Here is an 18,076-nt window from a genome sequence, read left to right as displayed (position 1 = left end):
CTCTCTTGCTGTGTCACTCTTCCCTTTTATGTTCCAACTCGAAGGTTGTTGTTCTTTCACCATCGCAGTATGTTAAAGTGCTACTCCAAGGACAAGGCGTAGAAGGCAGCAAGCTAGTGCGAATGAGAGATACTGCGGAACAGTTCTGTTTTGGTGAAATCTGCTGTCTTATCTGTGTCTGATGCAAAGACGGGGCAGCTTTCACAAGGCCTGGAGGCTGCATGGTGGCATGTTTTTTGTCCTTTATGAAATCCGCCACGTTATTTTGATTAGAACGCAAACGTAACTCCTGGCAGCGTCAAATCTTACTGCTAGCAGCGATTTCCCTCCAAAGCTTGATGCGGTGCTAACAAGCAGAAAGATCTTGTGCGTCCTGTTTGCACGGAGCTCGGAGGACAGCGTGTTCCACGGGAGGTGCCAGGGTGGTGGTGCAGCCCTATATAAGAGGAAGAAGCATTGTGCGTGCAGTCAGGCTGTTTTGCGGGATGTTAATTTGTGTTTTAATGGTGTTCAGAAACTCTAGCTGCAATAATGGCATGATGATGTTAAGTTCTTTTATATTTTTTATATATATCGTTTATAGATATGTATGTGTATGCATGTATGTGTGTGTATATATTTACCTGGGACAGAGTCCTTGTCCTGATGATCTGTGCTTCAGTTGCTGCTGTTAATCGAACGTCACCTTCTTACGTACCTCTTGTCCGTTCAGTTTTTAGGTGGCAGAGACACGGTGAAGCTGTGTGCGGGGCAAGGAGAGCTGATGGGGGAGCCTTGCGCGTAACCCAGGATGGACTGGCTGTGACGGCGTGCCTTAGCTGGAGAGGTAGTTACGATGAAGAGTTCCTGCAGAGCTGGCCTCCACAGGGAACCGCTGAATTCCACATCCTCCACCTTCCATCAAGTCAAACGGTATGAACAGACCAGCTGGTCTGCCTATAGTTAAGTATTTAGCACCAATTTAGCCTTCTCCTTACTTTCCTATTGTCTTGTGTGTCACCCAAATGTTTGGTCTAAATTCTTGCTTTCGGATAGTGTTTAAGTGAACTGTTGTAATGGCTTAAGGGCAGAAATGTTCTTTGACGTTTTTATTTGATAATGACAACTACAGATTCACTACAGCTGGACTGTACTTGGAGAAGTCTTTGGGGTTTTTAGCAACAGCTGTAAATTAATTTGGGAACATGGCTTTGAAGTAAAACTTAATTGAAGAATGGCTTGTCATAGTAGCTTTTAAAACATGCAGTCAGCTTAAAGCAAGTGGAAATACTGGCAATCTTTGCGGTTTGTCTTAGTATGGAGTAAGTAATTAGATTAGTTGAAGCTCAGATTTTGTATTGCTCACTCTCCTGTGTCTCTTATTAAGAAGAAATGCACGATTGATTTCAAACACTTGTGCTTATGTGACAATTAAGTGAACGCCTCTCACTGTGTCTCATTATAGGAACGCCGTACAGAACAACTTGTCCTTATGCAAATGCAAGCACATGCCAGTTTGTTTGAGTTCAAGCTACTTGAAAAATATATCTCTCCTTTTTTTTTTTTTTTTTTTCTTTTCCTTTTTCTGAAACCAAGACTCTTAAATTTCCTCAGTCTGGAGGAAGAGAGCCAGCTTTCTGGTTTCCAAAAGCTGTGTGGGTATAAAGCAACGTTTAACCTTTGTTCTTTGTGGTTGTGTAGACAGCATATACTTGCTATGTTAGTCTCATGGTAATTTAGTGCTGGGAAAGACTTCCTGGGTCACCCAGCTCCTTGCTTTCCCAAGCAGTATCTCATAATCCCTTTTGTAAACTTAGTCCAGCCTAAAAACAATTACATCTCTTCTCTCCTCCTGTAGATTAAGCCATTACTGAAGATGACAGATCTAGTTGTGTGATTAGGAGCCTTCTCTTGATTCCCAGACTGAACATTCATGCCAGCTTATATATTCGTTTGAGCTCGTGCTCCTTTTTTTTTTTTCTTTTGCATAAGGACTGCTGCTTATTTTCAGTGGTTTACCACTTTTGCTGTATTCTGTAACATGTGGTTGTATACCCTCACCTGTGGTTTTGCTGTGCTAAATGACCCAAGTCTTACCTAGTAGCTTCTTGAATAACAACTGTTGTCATTGTTTTCAGTGTGGATGAATCTCCTCTGAGTCATGTCAAAAAGTGTATGCTGCACTCCGGAGCAGATCTGGCAAGAGGGCTTTTCACTGCTGCCTTGAACGTACCACAGAATCACCTCCCCTTACCTCTGTTTCATGGATGTGTCTGTGGTGGCCAGTGCTCCTTTTGTAGCTACCTCCAAAACTTCTTGGCGTTCAGCTTGCTGGTGCATCACCATCAGTATTTCAAACCTCTCCTCAATTTCTGTTGCTCGGCACTTTGTGCCTCTGCTGGTTTGGAAATGCCTTCATTTCTGTGAGTGCGCCTCTAGTATTTGTGCTGAGGTCATTCCTAACAAAATCAGATGTTCCCAAGGCTGATTCTTGAGGCATGTCTTTGGTTTCCAGGCTGGTATTTTCTTATTCAGCATCACCTGGGGCTCTCTGCTGCTAAGCCAGCTCCTTTGTCTGTTTTCCCATTCCTCTGCCAATCTGTCTTAACCAGTAAATCTCCCTGTGCCTTCTGAAGTCCATGTGAGTAAGATGTAGTACATTTGTCTAAAAAAATCACTTTTTTGGGAACCTTCAGGTTAGTCTGGCATATTGAACTATTCCCTCTTCCCCCTTTTTCTCTGGGTTGCCTTAATCCTCTTTGCTTGCAAAGCACCTTTATATTGAAGTCAGACTACCAGGCCTGGAGAGGCTGCCATCTCTCTCTCCCTTCTCTCTGTCCCCCTGCAGTGCCACCTCCAGTGGGCCGCATGTTTTAGTAACTTCTATTGTTGCCTTTCAGGAGGTTTAAATCTTGCATCTTGGCCTGCAGTTTATGAGCCTATCTATTTTGGATTCTAAAACTGAGATGAGCCAATCCTCGCAATTTTCATGAAGCTTTTTATTCCCTCTGCCAGTGTTCTTGTTCAGATCAACCCCTGGGCTTTTGCCTTCATGATCACCCTTACCACCCCTCTTTAAAAATGATGCAAAGTCAAATTTGCTCTTTTGTGCTGTACCTAGAGTATTCGTAATCTCTGCCCTGACGTTGCTTGCAGCCCTGTTTCTCTTCCTGAACTTTCTCACAAACTGAAGAACCTTTTACCATTTCTTTGTTTTTAAATATCTTTGCAGAGGCTTAATGCTGCACCAGTTCCCACGTTTATTCCTAGACTTTTTGATCTCTAAGATACAAGTTTCCAAGTGATGTGAGCTGGTGACTTGAAACCTGCGTCGTCATCTTGTATCCTTCGCAAAGAAGGAACGTGTTCAGTTGGGAGTTTCTTCTGTTCTTGGTTGGGGTGTGTTCTTGATAATGAAAACACCTTTTGCCTCCTGCAGAATGCCTGCTGGCTTGCGCTGTCTGCAGTGAAACCCTCTGCACCGCAGCGCAGCTGGCTTTGTGAACCGGTTCCTTTCGGTCTGGAGTTTCAAAAGAACAACATGATGACTTGCCTTCAGATCTACTTTTGCTTATTCTTTCTTTTGAACTCTGAGTCTCTTAATGATAGCGCGGTCCAAGGTTAATTTCTGCAACCTTTCGTGTTCTCATTATGTATGCACAAAATGAAGAATAAATAGCATCACTTTGTGTTGGTTCATGAACTGTTTGAAGGAATTTGTTGCACCACGATATCAAGAAAGGTCTTGGTCCTCTTGCAGTTAATAAATTAGAAAACAAATGTTAAATCAAGAAAGATAAAACATTTCCAGAAGGAAACATGTCACTTTTCTGTGCTGCTCTGGACGGCTTTTGGCAGAAGCCCTAGAAAACCACCACTTTTTTTCTTTTTTCTTACCATCCTTCTGTGATGTCTTCTCGTCTTAGCCCGTTCCACCACAGGCGTCTGTGCTATCCCATCATCTTTGAGCTACGTGTTTCTGGAGCAGCTAATAACCTTGAATACCAAATCTTTCCCTTTATTTTGTTCCCTTCTGCTTTGCCGTCCCTGTGTCATCTGTAGTATGGTTGGGAAGCAGGGAGCATGGGTTTGAGCTTCCTCAGGCTCAACAAAGAATTGCTTCTACGTCACTCGCTTCACGGTAAGTGCTTTTATACAAAACACGGGCAAAGCAATGGCACTCCTTCCTGTGTAAAATTTAGAAAGTAGCTGGGGCTGCCGTGCTTTATGCTGAAGGGCGTATATGTGTGTGCGTTTACTTTAAAATGTGTTCAAAACTTATTAATGGGCGGGCGCCGTCAAGCTGGAGTAGTCTGCCCATTGGGCTTGCATGTGCAATGTCAGCCGAAACCTCTGCTTGGTGAAGATGATGGATTTTATGCGTGACGGATTTTATAGCTGCTCCTGTGTGCAGTTGTATTTGGGTGTCGTCTCCCCCAAAGTCAGGTTATTTGAACACCTGACGTGGGGGATCCAACGTTAAGAGTTAGGTGCCTGCTTTGCATTGAGCTCCTCAGCTCTTTTGGGCCAGCTCTGCCCCACGTGTTCGGCTTGTCCCTGCTTCCCCCCGGCTGGCCGCTCAATTGGAGAGCACCGCTTCAGCGGTCAGATACCTTCTGTTTACCTTCAAAGCCCACGCTAATCCTCGCTTGCTCTCCGATTGATGCAAGAGGCAGTTTCGCAGGTGTTGGGAGGTGGGTCAGGAGCAGTCGCTTTAATATGAAGTTACTGCTGTAAGGGAGGGGGGGGTTCTAGAAATCGGACACCTCCGCAGCTGCTGAAGTCAAACCCGCCCCTGGTCTGGAGCATCGTGCTTCCCAACCTGCCTTTCTCCGAGCTTGGACACTTGCCACGCACCAGAACAAACTCCAGCGAGTAGCAGAGCGTCTTCCATCCCGGCTGCTTGGCTGGGACTTTCCCGCCCCGGCAGAATCCGTGGAATGCCTTTGAAGCAGCTCTCCGTCTGCTTTGCCTTGCCCCGGCAGTGCAAAGGGGATGGAAATGGTACTGGAGATTGAGCCCAGAGGACCCACCAAGTCCTTCCAGAAATAACAAGTGGTTGACCATAGTTTAACTTGCCTTCAGTACTCAGTCCTTCATAATTATCAGTGTCCTTTACAGAGGAGCTAAGCTCTATGGACAGAGAAATGGGATGCCAGGGAAGAGGAATGCCTTGCCAGGGGTTATGCTTGGTGTGGGTTTTTATTGTTGTTGGGCTTTTTCTTTTCTTTTTTTTTTTTTTTTTTGGCTTCTGCCTTGGGTTAGTATGTCCTGAGGGTTTTTTCAGAGTTGTAGTTGGCACTGCGCGTGCAGTCAGCAACGCTAGGAACTTTTGTCGACTGGAGTTTAGTGTTTACAAAAAGAAATCCACAGGAAACTTTGGGGTTTTGATTGAAATTTGCGCCTTAATAAAACCTTCCGGTGCTTTGCCCAGAAAACTTGTGGTGTGAATATGCTGGTTGAGCAGATTACACTTTTTGTTGTTGTTGTTCTTGTTGGCCAGAGGAAATCTTTTGGCTTCACGGGGCATCGTGAGAGTCCCTGACCCAGGTGCAGCGAGGGGCATCTGGGCTCTCTGTGGACCTTAGAAAGGAGTTGTGAAAATTGAGCCTTTTCTACCAGTTTTTCCTCCAACTTTGGAGCTTCCACTAAAGCAAATATATTATTTTTCTAGGCTGCTGTGATTTAGAAGATATATAAATACAAAAGGATGCAGAAAGAGTCTGGCCAGCTTGGCACAGCAGCTTATGGGCCTTGCCTTCAGTAGGGAGAGGAGGGGTGCGTGCGTGTCTGCGCGTGTATAAAGTCATATATTTCTATACCAATCCCGTGGAGTAACTAACTTGATAAAACCGTAGTGGAAACAGGCTGTAGTTACGACTTGTAAAAACAGCAGTGTCATTCCAGAAGTGTAAGTATCCTGTTTTTCAGACACGGCTGATTAGAAATAGAAAAACTGGCCCTTTTATTTCATCAGCTTACGGGTGGAATGACAGCAGAAAGGCAGCACTGCTAGTTGTTTCAGTGCTGATCATTCCTGGCAGAATTATCTCTTATCAGCAATTCAAAACCGCGCGTGTGGGATTGAAAACCTTTTATGCTTACTCCGTGAACTTCTGAAGAGTCGTTGTCGCTGCAGATAAAATTGGAAAGCTTGATAACTTAAAGGGTGGAGAAAAGCAAACAGAATTATTCTGGAATTAAGTGTCATAGGGAATTGTCAGTGACTTCACCTTTTAACAACTATTTTTGGTGTTTTTAAATATTTAAAAACTTACCTGCAGCTGCCACAACTCTGTGCTTGCCAGCACTGAAATGTGGCAGAAATAAGGTAGTCTGTGGGTGGGGACTGGGCTCTGGTTCATCTTCAGAGCAGTTTCTGCTGGGAAGCCTTGTTCTCATTCTAGAAGCTAGAAATGAAACGTGCTGCTGACGTGCAGGGAAAAAGCTATGTTTGCCTAAAAATTTGTTCTTCTTAATGTTCACAGCAAAGTGTGTGTGGGGGGGGCTCGTTTTTTCCCAAGTGACGCTTCCAGGTAAGGTCAGGTCCATGACTGACATCCCTTTTAAAATGGAAGTTCTCTTCCCCGTTGCCCAAAAACTGGGAGGCAGGCGGCACTGCGATTCAGCTGGTCAGGTGGAGTTAGCAGGCCTCGTTAGAGCTGTCTGAAGTTACTAAATGAAGGTTTTCTTTAAATCTGGATCCATTAGAACAGTGCACTGAACTGAATGCTGAATTCAAATGAGGCAATTGTTCTGGCAGTAAAACTTCTGACTAAGGCATAATTTTGTTATGTAAATTATAACTTTTCAACCTTAAATGGTATTGTTGGCCGAGCCAGAGATTAACTGAAACATAGGAGGAAATATAACCTTAAACGAGAAATCTGTAATAGGTGAGGCATAACTCTACCCTTTGTCTTTCTCCATAGACCAGAAATAGCTGGAAGCAGCTGAACCAACTTTGCTGGCTAAACATGTCCTCTAAGCGTGTTGGGGTAACCAGTTTAGTCCTGTTTTCATTCGTATAATGCCTGGTCTCACCTTCGTTTGCAGCTTCTCTTAATGAAAGGCGTTGAACCGATTGTCCTGCTGGATTCCTGAAAACTGCTTGAAGAAAGCCTTTTAAAAACACGTTCAGCTCATCTTTCAAACACCCTGGCATAAAAACTCATGAATGAAATTTGATCTTCTGCTCCTGGCTCATGAGATTTCAACCTGCAAAGTCACGTATTTAATTGTATTCACCCCTTCTCCCCCAGGTGTGGTGGCGGGCAGCCATCGGAGCTTTTCGCTCTCCAGTCTGAAAAGCGCTGCTCCAAAATGCTGGTCTGGATGGGGAAGGGAGGGCTGCGGGCACCGTTCTCCGCAGCAGCTTGCTGCGGTCGTTCACCTGCTGCTCTTCTGGGCTGGGCTCTGGCCCGAGCACGTGGGTGGCCTGACCCTGCTTAGCTATAAAGTGCCACCGAGATGAGGCAGACCCTATGGAAAATGAGGCTGAAGCAAACTACAGCAGCGTTGATTTCCCATTCGCTTTTATTCATCTATTTCAGCACCCTGAAGTTCTATTTTTATCAGATTCTTTTAGTTTTTAGCATCCAACCGAGAAGGGAAACAAAGTGGCTCGGTTGCGTTTTGCAGAGGAGACTAAATTGGGAGGTGACCCAGTTCCAGCAAGAGCTGGAATTAGCACGTAGAAGGCATGGGGAGAGAATGAACCCCGAGACGAGGTAGGTGTATCTGCAGTAATGGGAGCTCTCTTCTCCCCACAGTCTGTAGGTGAAGTGCAGATGGTTTTGGCACTGGTTGCAAGAGCGAGGTGATGATCTTGCTATAAAATCAGGAGGGGAGAGAACATAACAGCAGCCTTTGCAGCGTCTGCCTCCTGGCCTTCAAAGCACTGCACAGGACCAAAGGGGTCCCCTAGGTTTTATGCACACTCGTAGAAAGATGAACTAAGCCCTTCCACTTGACGGACCTCCCCAAAACCTCACTGCCCACACTTGTCACCCATCCTCTCGCTGTTTACTGCTAGGGCCAGAAGGAGGAACCAAAATCTCAAGGGAGAGCAGTAGTTAAGCAGTGTGGCCGCTGATAACGCGGGAGGCTTCCCTGCTTGGACAGGCACAGGTTGTTGGCCAAGCTCTTGCCCTCGTGTGCTTGAGTGTTGCGTTAGCAGCGCAAAGCGAGGCATCTTGCTTTCAAAGCCTTCCCTCGGCCGACGCCGGTGCTGCCCGGCTCAGCTCTCCCTTCTGCCATCGGTTACTCTGGAGGGGCTGTGGCCCTGGCTAATCCACGGGGCAGGGCTGCTGGGAACGTCCCCGGGCTGCTGGGAACATCCCCGGGCTGCGCTCCGGGTTGCTCGTGCAGCGCGTCCACGTGCGTTCTGGGTCAGCATCTGCTGTTACAACTTCCCTCTTACAGCCATCCTGTGGACTCTAGCGGCTCTGCTCGAGGCGTGGGCGAGCTGGGTCCCCCTTGGTTCCCTCGGACCCCACGGGTGCCCTGCGCGGCATTGCGAGGGCGTCGCGAGGTAGGTGTCTGTCCCGATGGCACTGCGGCACGGCGGGAGGAGTCCAGCTGGGCTCTGGCTGCATCCGTCCGATACAAACCCATTCTGTGTATTAAATGCAGGTGTTACAATGATAAATTTGTCTGACTTTATAGATGTTAGGGCTTGAGGTTTTTAATTAAAAGCTGTTTTTAGGCTAGAAACGCAATACTAAAGTAACTGTTTTGGTGGTGGCTCTGAAGGGAAACATATTCAGTGTCTGAATGTGTCCGTATCAGCTCATGATAAATGTGGCATTGAACCTGCTGTTCTTCAACTGGCAAGCACGGATTATCCCCATTTTAAAAAGGAGGCCTTTTAATGTAACAATTCAAAGATTACCATGGAAACATAATCTATAGTTAGTTCTGTAATATGCTTATGCGATACTCCTGGGAGAAGAGCCTGAAGTCTCCTGATAATTGCATCCTATGTGGCAGTGCCCTGGGCTCTTGCGTTTTTTGCGCTTTGAATTGAAGATTACTGCGAAGGTGTAAGAGAAAGGAGGAGCTGAGTGCCTGGGACTGTCGGAGGAGCGGTGCTGCTGCTGTAATGTCAGCAGCATCCAGCTGTCTCCTTCACAGCTCTTAAATTCTTAACCATAAAAACAGGTACTTGAAAGTCATTCTTTTCAGCCATGCGTGACGCTTCTGTCGCTTTTTGGGGGGGCATCTGATGTATAGCGTAAGGACCCTTATGGGAAAGTACACCAAATTGCCATTATTGACATACTAAAGGATAGGTTTCATTTTGGGTGGTATTAGGAGATTAGATACCTGCTGGGATCTCTGACGAATGTAATTACACTTGCTAATTTCCCTTTTCAGCTTTAACTGTACTTTATGTCCTCGAAAAGAAAAAAAAAAAATACATATGGTAGCTAATGTCAAGAATAAACCCTTTGGCCCACATGTACCGCACAACTGGATGCAGAAGTGAACGGACAGAAGGATGGCTCTAACTCCAGGATGAAGCACTGGCTATGTTTGCCAACTGTGTCCTGGTTTCGGCTGGGACAGAGTTAATTTTCTTCCTAGTAGCTGCTATAGTGCTGTGGTTTGGATTTAGGATGAGAATAATGTTGATAACACACTGGTGGTTTAGGTGTTGCTGAGCAGTGCTTACACTAAATCAAGGACTTTCAAGCTTCCCCTGCTCTTCCAGGTGCCCAAGAAGCTGGGAGGGGTCACAGCCAGGACAGCTGGCCCAGCCTGGCCAAGGGGCTATTCCATACCGTATGGCGTCATGCCCAGTATAGAAACTGGGGGAGTTGGCTGGGGAGCAATCAGGCACTGGTTGGGGATGGGCTGGGCCTTGGTTGGCAGGTGGCGAGCGGTTGCATCGCTTGTTTTTCCTGGGTTTTGTTCGAAAGTTGTTGCTTTCCTTTTCATTACAATATTATTATTTATTATTACTATTTTCAATTACTAAACTGTTCTTATCCCAACCCACGAGTTTTTTTACTTTTTCCCCTTCCAATTCTCTTCCCCATCCCACCGGGAGCGGGAGGGCGAGTGAGCGGCTGTGTGGTGCTTAGTTGCCGACTGGGGTTAAACCACGACAAACTGATACAACTTAAACATTAGGATTCCTCCTTGCAGCTCCCTGGAAACAGATTTCTCTTAACGGGAAGATCTCTGCTGTCTTTAAGATCGTAATCCTATTGGAAGAAGTTCTCCAAGGGTGGATGTTGCAGCCTTGGATGCTGCTTTTCCTTTCTCGTGTGGTTCCTTCTGAGGCGTGGGCTGCTTGACGTAGCGTGGGAGGCATGACGGTGCCTACTCTGGGCCACCTTCTGCAATTCCAGGCAGGCGTTTTTTGCAACTATAACTTCTTCCCTTTCTGTTTTTCTAGGGTTTCTGGTATGCACTTAAAGCCATATCTCAAGTTACAGAAGAAAGAGCGATCTCCAGAAATAAGCCAGGATTCCCTGAGAGGCCCACCTATGAGCCATCAGAGATCAGCACAAGAAGAAAAATACACCAATAACTGCACCAAACTGAGCGTTTTCCCAAAACCCTCCCTCGTGACTCCATCTCGAAAGCTTCTGGGGATAATTTATCCAAATACTATGTGCAATATGAATGGGAAAGGTCCGGCGGATGGTCCAAGTGCAAGGGAAAAGAAGAACGCCCTGTCTGCAACAATCCACCAGGGAGAAGAAGGGGAAGGGCCTCTGGATGTCTGGGCTGTAGTGAAACCCGGCAATACAAAGGAGAAGATCGCGTTCTTTGCAGCCCAGCAATGCAGCAGCAACAACCGGCTAGGCTCTATGAAAATTAAAAGCACGTGGGATATCGATGGAAGAACAGCGAAACGCAGGAAAAAATCAGTAGATCTTAAAAAAGCCAAAATTCAACTGGAAAGAATGAGGGAGGCGAACGCCAGGTGCTCCCAGCCGGAGCCTTTTGCCTGTGGCATCGAGCACTGCTCGGTGCATTACGTGAACGACAACGGTGAGGGTGTGTTCCCGGGCCGGTCCCTCTCGGTGATAGAGATGGTAGCCTTTCTGGAGCAACGAGCAAGTGCTTTACTGGTAGACTGTGCTAAAACCTGCGCGCCTGCTTCTACCACGAGGCTGAGCGCTCAGCCTAAAGGTGCGCTTCCCAGCTCAGACCCTTTCTCCTCCGCCGGGGCCTGCGAGGTGCATGCGGAGAGGGGACCTTGCGGCAGTAGCGAGCCGCAGCAGAGCGAGCCCGTGCGCGTGCTGGACATGGTGGCCAAGCTGGAGTCGGAGTGCCTGAGGCGTCAGAGCGAGCGGGAGGCCGGGAGCCTCTCGCGGAACAACAGCTTCCGCAGAAATGTCGGGAGGGTGCTCCTGGCGAACGGCACCCAGCCCGAGGGGGAGGCGGGGAAGGTCTCCTCGGGGGTCCTGCCTCCTGGGGATGGCTTGGAGGAGGCAGGGGTAGCAGAGGCTGGATACGGAGGACGGTGCGGTCCTCTGGGTGACATGGAGTTGTGGGATGGCGCTGCCTCTGCTCGGCAGCCTTTTCCTTCTGGGCTGGATACTCGGGTGGGGAATGTGAATTCGGGACTTGCTCACGCTGTGTTGGCGATAACCGCTGGCAGGAGCGATTCTGAAACACGAATTGAGCCTCCCGGACCTCTGCCGTCTGTGTGTCCGGCTGCTGCCAGGTTGCCACCGGAGTCCTTGCAGGTCAAGAACGCGACTGTTGATTGTACGTTGAAAGAGCCTGTAATTTTCCCAAAGCAGAGTCTGCACCCTGCTAGGAAGGAGCCCTTATGCATCAGTATATCGGTCACCAAGACTGAGAAAGGATGCAGGAAAGAGAAGCTCTCTAACTCCAGTTCCGGTGAAGATTCGCTCCCAGGGAGGCTGTTTTTTCTCCAGGCTGACCAGCCCGCCGCTCACGAGCAACAGCCCCTACGGGAAAGTGCCCAGGAAAAGCCAGGAGAAGCAGCCCAAAATGAGGATGAGGATGCTTTGGCATCTGACAGATCAGGCGTCGGAAACAGCGTCCCTACAGAGCCATCTGCCCTTTCTGTTCCTCCGACAGAAGGGGCTTTGCAAGTACTTGATGCTTCCTGCTTAAAAAGGCAGGTTTCGCATGACTTTCTGGAGACCAGGTTTAAAATTCAGCAGCTTTTGGAGCCTCAGCAGTATATGGCCTTCCTGCCTCACCACATCATCGTGAAGATTTTTGGATTGCTTCCTACTAGGAGTCTGGTTGCCCTAAAATGCACTTGCTACTACTTCAAATTCATCATTGAATACTACAACATCAGGCCAGCGGATTCCCGCTGGGTCCGCGATCCCCGCTACAGAGAAGACCCTTGCAAGCAGTGCAAGAAGAAGTACGTGAAAGGGGACGTATCGCTCTGCCGGTGGCACCCCAAACCCTACTGCCAAGCTTTACCCTACGGGCCGGGGTACTGGATGTGCTGTCACCGGTCTCAGAAGGGCATCCCGGGCTGTAAGTTAGGTCTTCATGACAATCACTGGGTTCCTGCCTGCCACAGCTTTAACCGTGCTATTCATAAGAAAAACAGAGGAGCGGGAGCCGACGCGGAAGAGGAATATTAGTGCACGTACACTTTCCTGCGAGGTGGTTTGGGGTAGGAGGAGATTCTCATGCCTTGTGCTGTTTACAGTGTACATAATTGTGGTTGGTTTTTTTTTTTTTTTCACAGGGCTATGAAACTGCACATACTTAAACACAAGAGCCTTTACCTTTTAGATTAAAGATAGCTTTTAGTCCATCTATGTAAATAACACTATAAAAACTAATTGTACATACAGAGTCTACAGCTGGCTGAACAACGTAATCACTACAATGCAGCTATGATAGTGTTGCGGCTATAGTTGTGTGTGTTTTTAAGTGTCTTGTTTCAAAAATCTGTATATCCTGTATAATATATGAATGTTTCTGAGAAGAAACTCTAAATAGGTAAAGGCCAACTTGTTTAAAGAATCTTCAGGCAACTTAACTGGACAACCTTAAAATTAGACTAGAACAGATCCATTATAGTAGCGTGGCAGTGGATAAAAAGAGAAGAATATTATTGTATAGTCAGAATATAAAAAAGTTCTTGTCTACCTTACCCATGTCGTCTGGTTTTTTTTTTGTTTTTTTTTTTTTTTTTTACTTAAATAAAATGTGCATTCTAGATCTGCCTTACCTGACTTTCTCTTGTAAAACGTTTGCCCCAAAATAAAAATACTGTAAAACACGTGGCAGAAACTTGGTACTGTGATGTAGTTCAGCCTTGCAGCGTGCTTCCCGTAGCAAACTCGTCCTCCTGCTAAAAAAGAAAGAAACAAAAAACCCCAAACCTCTCTTACTTGGAGAAGTTCCCGCTGTAACGCTCACAAATCCCAGCTCTTCCTTCCCCTCCCATCGGCCGTGCGTGCGGCAGAGGCTCGACGGAGGCTCCTCTTGTCCGGAAAGCTGGTGCGTGAGACTCGCAAGAACTGGGACTCTCCGCTTCGAGTCCTGCTTCTTGGCTCTCGCCTTGGCCCCTCGGCTGGGCGCTGGGTGCCTGAGGACGGAGCGGGGGTCCAGCAGGATGAACGCGGAGTTGCCGTGGCTCCGCGAGGCGCGGGAAGCTTTGCCGTCTGCCGCGTGTGGAATTTTTTCCCTCGCAAGAGGAATCCTTGCATTGCTTCGCCCTGCTCCGCTTCAGCCTCCGGCATCTTGTTCCTGAGGTGCGAGCCGGTGCGTTTGAAGGGGAGCTGTGAGCATTGGCGTCAGAAGTGCAGAGGAATGGTAATTCTTCCAACTCGGAACGGTAATTCCTTGAACTTGGAACGGGAGCTGAGTGTGGCATCTATTCCCGTGTTTCCTCGAACACGTTCCTCTCCTGCAGTGCTCTCTTCCAGCCTCCCGTTCCAGCCCTCCTTGCGTCTGCTCGCTGCCCCAGGCTGACCGGTTTGGAAGTCCGGGAATGTACCCTGGGCAGCCCGGCACCGCCTGCGATTCCTGGGAGCGGAGTAAGGGGAGCGGCAGCCGTTGTGCAGGCGACGGGAGCCCAGCAGCAAGCGGCAGTTGCGCCTGTGTTGTTTGAGTCCCTCAAAGAGCCATGGCTCCTTCTCTGCCTCTTCTCAGCACAAGGACGGACCCTGGCGATCATCGTTGCAGCCGGAGCAGACAAAGCCTCTGACCCGGTGCAAGAAGAGCCGGTGCCACCATCCCCGGGGCTCAGCCCGGGCCCTCCGCTGCCCTGCAGCCCCCAGGGCAGCACCGGGGAGAGGGCCAGGGCTCCGCACCCGATCCTGACCTTCGGCGCGAGATCAGCAACGTGCGGACGAGCGAGGAAGGCTGCTGGCTGCCGGGGCCAGGCCGAACACCCACCAACCTCCGCTTCGCCCGCGCGCACCCAGAGCCGCCGTGGGACCGTGTGGGGCGACTCGCCTTGGTTTAGAGCCTGACGACAGAGAGGAGTTGAAGGCTGCTGCTTTTATTCTTTCCCTTAACAGCGAGAGAAAGAAAACGGCCCTTACAGCCTGAAACGTGGGTTTGGTAAGCTCAGGATGTTCACGGTAGAGTTAAAAAGGATGCCATTTTTGCTTTTCCCCCAGTCCCTGCTTTACCTGGTGCCTGCCACCCCAGGCGTCGGGCTCCCCTCCCGGCGCTGCTCAGCCGTCCCCGCAGTGCAGCAGACATGATGACAACCGGGAGGAATGAAATTAGAAATCTAAAAGGAGGGTGCGGCTGCCTCCTCATCAGCTCTGAAGAGGGAGCGGATAAGCAGGATCCCTCCTGAATCCGTGACTTCATTCTCTAACGGGGCGCAGGCTTCACCCAAGCTTCGCTCCGCCGGGACGTGCAGCAAAACAACTTTCTGGCAGGAATCGCCCTGCCAAAGCCATCAGCGTCAAAGGCTTTCAGCTTCATTTCAGTTAAGGAAGAGGGGGAAGAAGCTGCTTTCCTGCCCCCCACCCAAGACTGGAAAACTTGAGATAACCTGCGCCGGGCTGACAGCGGCGAGGAAAGTCCCTGCGAGGCTGGAATAGAAGCAGCAGAGGAAAATATTTTGTAACTAGATAAGGGGCCAGTGAGGTCATTTTTTTTGGAACAGGGTGTGAGATTTTGGTCACCTTCGTCGAACAAGGGGAAAAATGAGACTAAAATAACAGCCTTGGGTTATTTTGTTCCTTGGAGCAGTTAAACACGGACGACAAGTTGCTCTTTCCCTGACCCCGTCCCCGCCTCCCCCCGAGCTGAGGAGCGCAGGCTGTTTTACGCATCCCCGAGTACGCTGTTTGCCGGACCCAGCCCTGCTGCACAGCGTTGCCGGGTCAGAATTGCTTCACACCACAAACCTTTGCGTCCGGCGGCGGGTTGGTTCTGAGCGTGGCCGTGCGGAGCTGCCTACGAGCTTTTTTTCTCTCATAAAGTAGCAAAAAGTGCAGATTTCTCTTTCCTTCAGGGCCAGGTCAGGGAGAACCCAAGGTCTGATGAACTTTTGTTTTTCCTAAGAGGCAATTAAAAAAAAAAAAGTCCAGTGTTGGATTTACAAAATTCAGAGTTTAGAACTGAGGATGAAAGAGCGCGCTGCGCGCTTGCCGTCCCTGCCGGGGAGCGGTCGGTGTGTCGGGACTGAATTTCCAGACACGCCTGTGAAGAAATTGCAATAATGTTGATGTTGGTCGTCAGCTTCCCCTTTTCATCAAGCGCTGGGAGCCTCCTGGCACGGATGCCACTGCCAAAGCCACCCGTGGCTGAGCTTGCGCTTGGGTCCGCACTCCCTCCTGCCCGTTTCTACAGCTGCTTTTCCCCTTCGCTGCTCCCTGGAGCGAGGCTCTGCAGTGCCGTCAGCGGTCAGCTCCCTTGCCTTGGCCCCAAATCACTTTCTGCAGCGTCCGCCCCGCGCCAGCCCCCAGAATTGCCATTTCCCACCTGCACAAAACCGCACCGAGGCATCCGCCCTCCGGCTGCAGTCCCAGCTTCTTGCAAGGTGGGGAGGGTGCCGAAGCCTCGCCCTGGGCCGATTCCGCTCCCCAGCCCGCGCTGCTGGGCCCCTCCGGGCAACCCTGGAGCAGGGAGGGGGCTGGGGGCATCACGGGGCTGCTCGCCCGCCACAAACCGCGGTCAGCAGAGGACGGACCCTCCTGCTGACGGCACTGCTTAAGCAGCCGGGACCTGAGCAACCTGCGGGTATGAGCTGAGCTTAGAGCCAGGCTTGGCTTTGCGCACAGGCCGCTCTCCTGCGTGGCCACGGCTGACCACGCCGCGGCCGAGGCAGCAAACTGCCCCCGCTCCGTGTGCAGGAGCCCCGGGCTGCTGCTGCTCCGGCATCGGCCCTCCTCGTCAGGCAGCTGCCGCAAAAAGTTCAGCGGGCTGGCTTGTTTCTCCTCCATCATTCAGCAGCCTCTTGCCGAGACGCACGGCCCTTTCCCATCCCCGTCGCTCAGACACGCACCGGTTCGCTTCAGCAGTTACCTCCTTCCAAAGACGCACGCTTGCGTCCTTTCGAAGCGACCTCGTCAAGAGAAGCGCCTTCCCTTGCACGGAGAAGTAATTCGTGCTCACCACCTGCAGGAACCGCCGTCGCCCGGCAGAGGAGCGGGTCGAAGCCAGGCTCCCGCGAGAGATTTATCCGTTTACATGTCCGTATGGAGACGTGCGCGCGTTTTGCAGGACTCCTCTACCCGCTCCAACGGAGATGGAGTTATTTTATGTAAGAGTATTTTTTTAGACTCGGTATTGCTTATTCCGCCGCTGCACGATTGCACTGTAACAGGTCTGGTCCCTGTGATGCTTCGAAGGCTGGAAATTCTTGTGTGCTTCCCCAGCACCGTTAAAAACAGACCGCACGGAAGTAACAATCATAAATCTACAACTTTAAAAGAAGTTACTGTTAAAGATTTATTGCAATAATACAATAAAATTTAGAAAAAAAAACCCGAACGCTTGCGTGTAGTTACATCTAGTTCGGAAGCTGCAGAGAGGCCCCGTGTGTTTGCAGGCGACGGGGGAGCCTGGGCAGGGCTGGGCTCTCGCAGCCGGGCTCTGCCTCACAGCTCGGCTCGGCCACCCCACATCACCGGTCCCGGGCAAAAGTCACGGCCTGAACCGAAATTCCCGCATCGGTGCTGGCGAAGCGCGTGTAAACTCTCCGCTGGCTGTCTTCAAATACCCGCGATGACGGAGATTCCTGCCCTCCCTCCCCTGCCCCCTGAACCACCTGGAAAACGAAGCCTGGCGACGGCACTCCGGGTTTGGACACAGGCGATTCTTCCTTAGCTACGCATGTGCAAAACGCTTTAAAAAACCAAAAACCACCCCCCCCAAACCCCACAATCTCTGTTCTGTTACAAAAACTTTTCGTGAAAAGACCTATCCCGATGCATTTCAACACCCTCGCAGGGCCGTTGTGCACTTTCAGAATACGACACGGTTGCAAATAAATTATTTGGAAAACGTGACGGTTGTGAAGTATATGGCTTTAAAAGGGTTTTTTTGTGTTGGTTTTTCTTCCCCTAAGTAAGTAAATGACAGCGTACGAAGCTGAATCATGGCCTGACCTTGAGGGGATCGAAGTAGCACAAAGGCAGCAATGAAAGAGTGACTGAAATGGGTATTAAAAACAAAAAAAACAAAAAAAAGGAGGAGAAGATATTTATATGGTGGGATCCAGTGCAAAATAAAGGGGAAGCAGAGGGGGCTGTGTGACGCTGAGAGCCCACTGTACGGTACTGGTATGGGCTGGTTGCTCCGAACTGCAAAGGATCCGATAGCTGCGAGCGAGTAAAGTGCTGTGGAGCGACCGGTGACCAAACCCCCCGGCCCCGGCCCCGGCCGGGCAGCGCTCGCTGCCGGGGGGCACCGGCCCCGTCGGGCTGCCGGAGTCGAGGGAGGCTCGGCTGTTCTCTTAAACCGAACCCAACTCTGGGATTCAGACCAAAAGAACGGTAGGACCGAGGGTGTCGTCATCTTAACGACGTGCGTGCTGTTAGTGCGGAGTTAAGGGTCTTTGGTTAAAAAAAAAAACCAACAAGAAAAATTAAAAGAAACTACCGACGACAGACGCCCACCCCACGGCCAAAGAGAAGAGCCGCCGCAGGAGAGGGGCGGGGGCTGG

The 18,076-nt window shown here is 49.7% G+C and overlaps 1 protein-coding gene across 5 annotated transcripts in view; it reads left to right on the top strand.

Annotated features, from left to right (window-relative positions):
* The window catches only part of FBXO34 (F-box protein 34), a 40,827-nt gene extending 27,666 nt beyond the window's left edge, over positions 1–13,161 (top strand). For 4 of the 5 annotated variants that reach the window (XM_087748089.1, XM_087748090.1, XM_087748088.1 and 1 more), the window contains 2 exons: positions 713–912; positions 10,385–13,161. In XM_087748089.1, coding sequence (XP_087604215.1) covers positions 836–912; positions 10,385–12,575 — 2,268 coding nt within the window. In that variant the 5' untranslated portion in view covers positions 713–835 and the 3' untranslated portion in view covers positions 12,576–13,161. Of the gene's footprint in view, positions 1–468; positions 545–712; positions 913–10,384 lie in introns of those variants that run through there. The other variant, XM_087748093.1, reaches the window with a different exon arrangement.
* The last annotated feature ends 4,915 nt before the right edge of the window (positions 13,162–18,076 follow it).

Source organism: Nipponia nippon, unplaced genomic scaffold (assembly GCF_047370975.1).
Source record: "Nipponia nippon isolate SJK-2023a ecotype South Korea unplaced genomic scaffold, ASM4737097v1 scaffold_11, whole genome shotgun sequence".
NCBI lineage: Eukaryota > Metazoa > Chordata > Aves > Pelecaniformes > Threskiornithidae > Nipponia > Nipponia nippon.
This window is presented reverse-complemented; position numbering and strand designations above follow the sequence as displayed.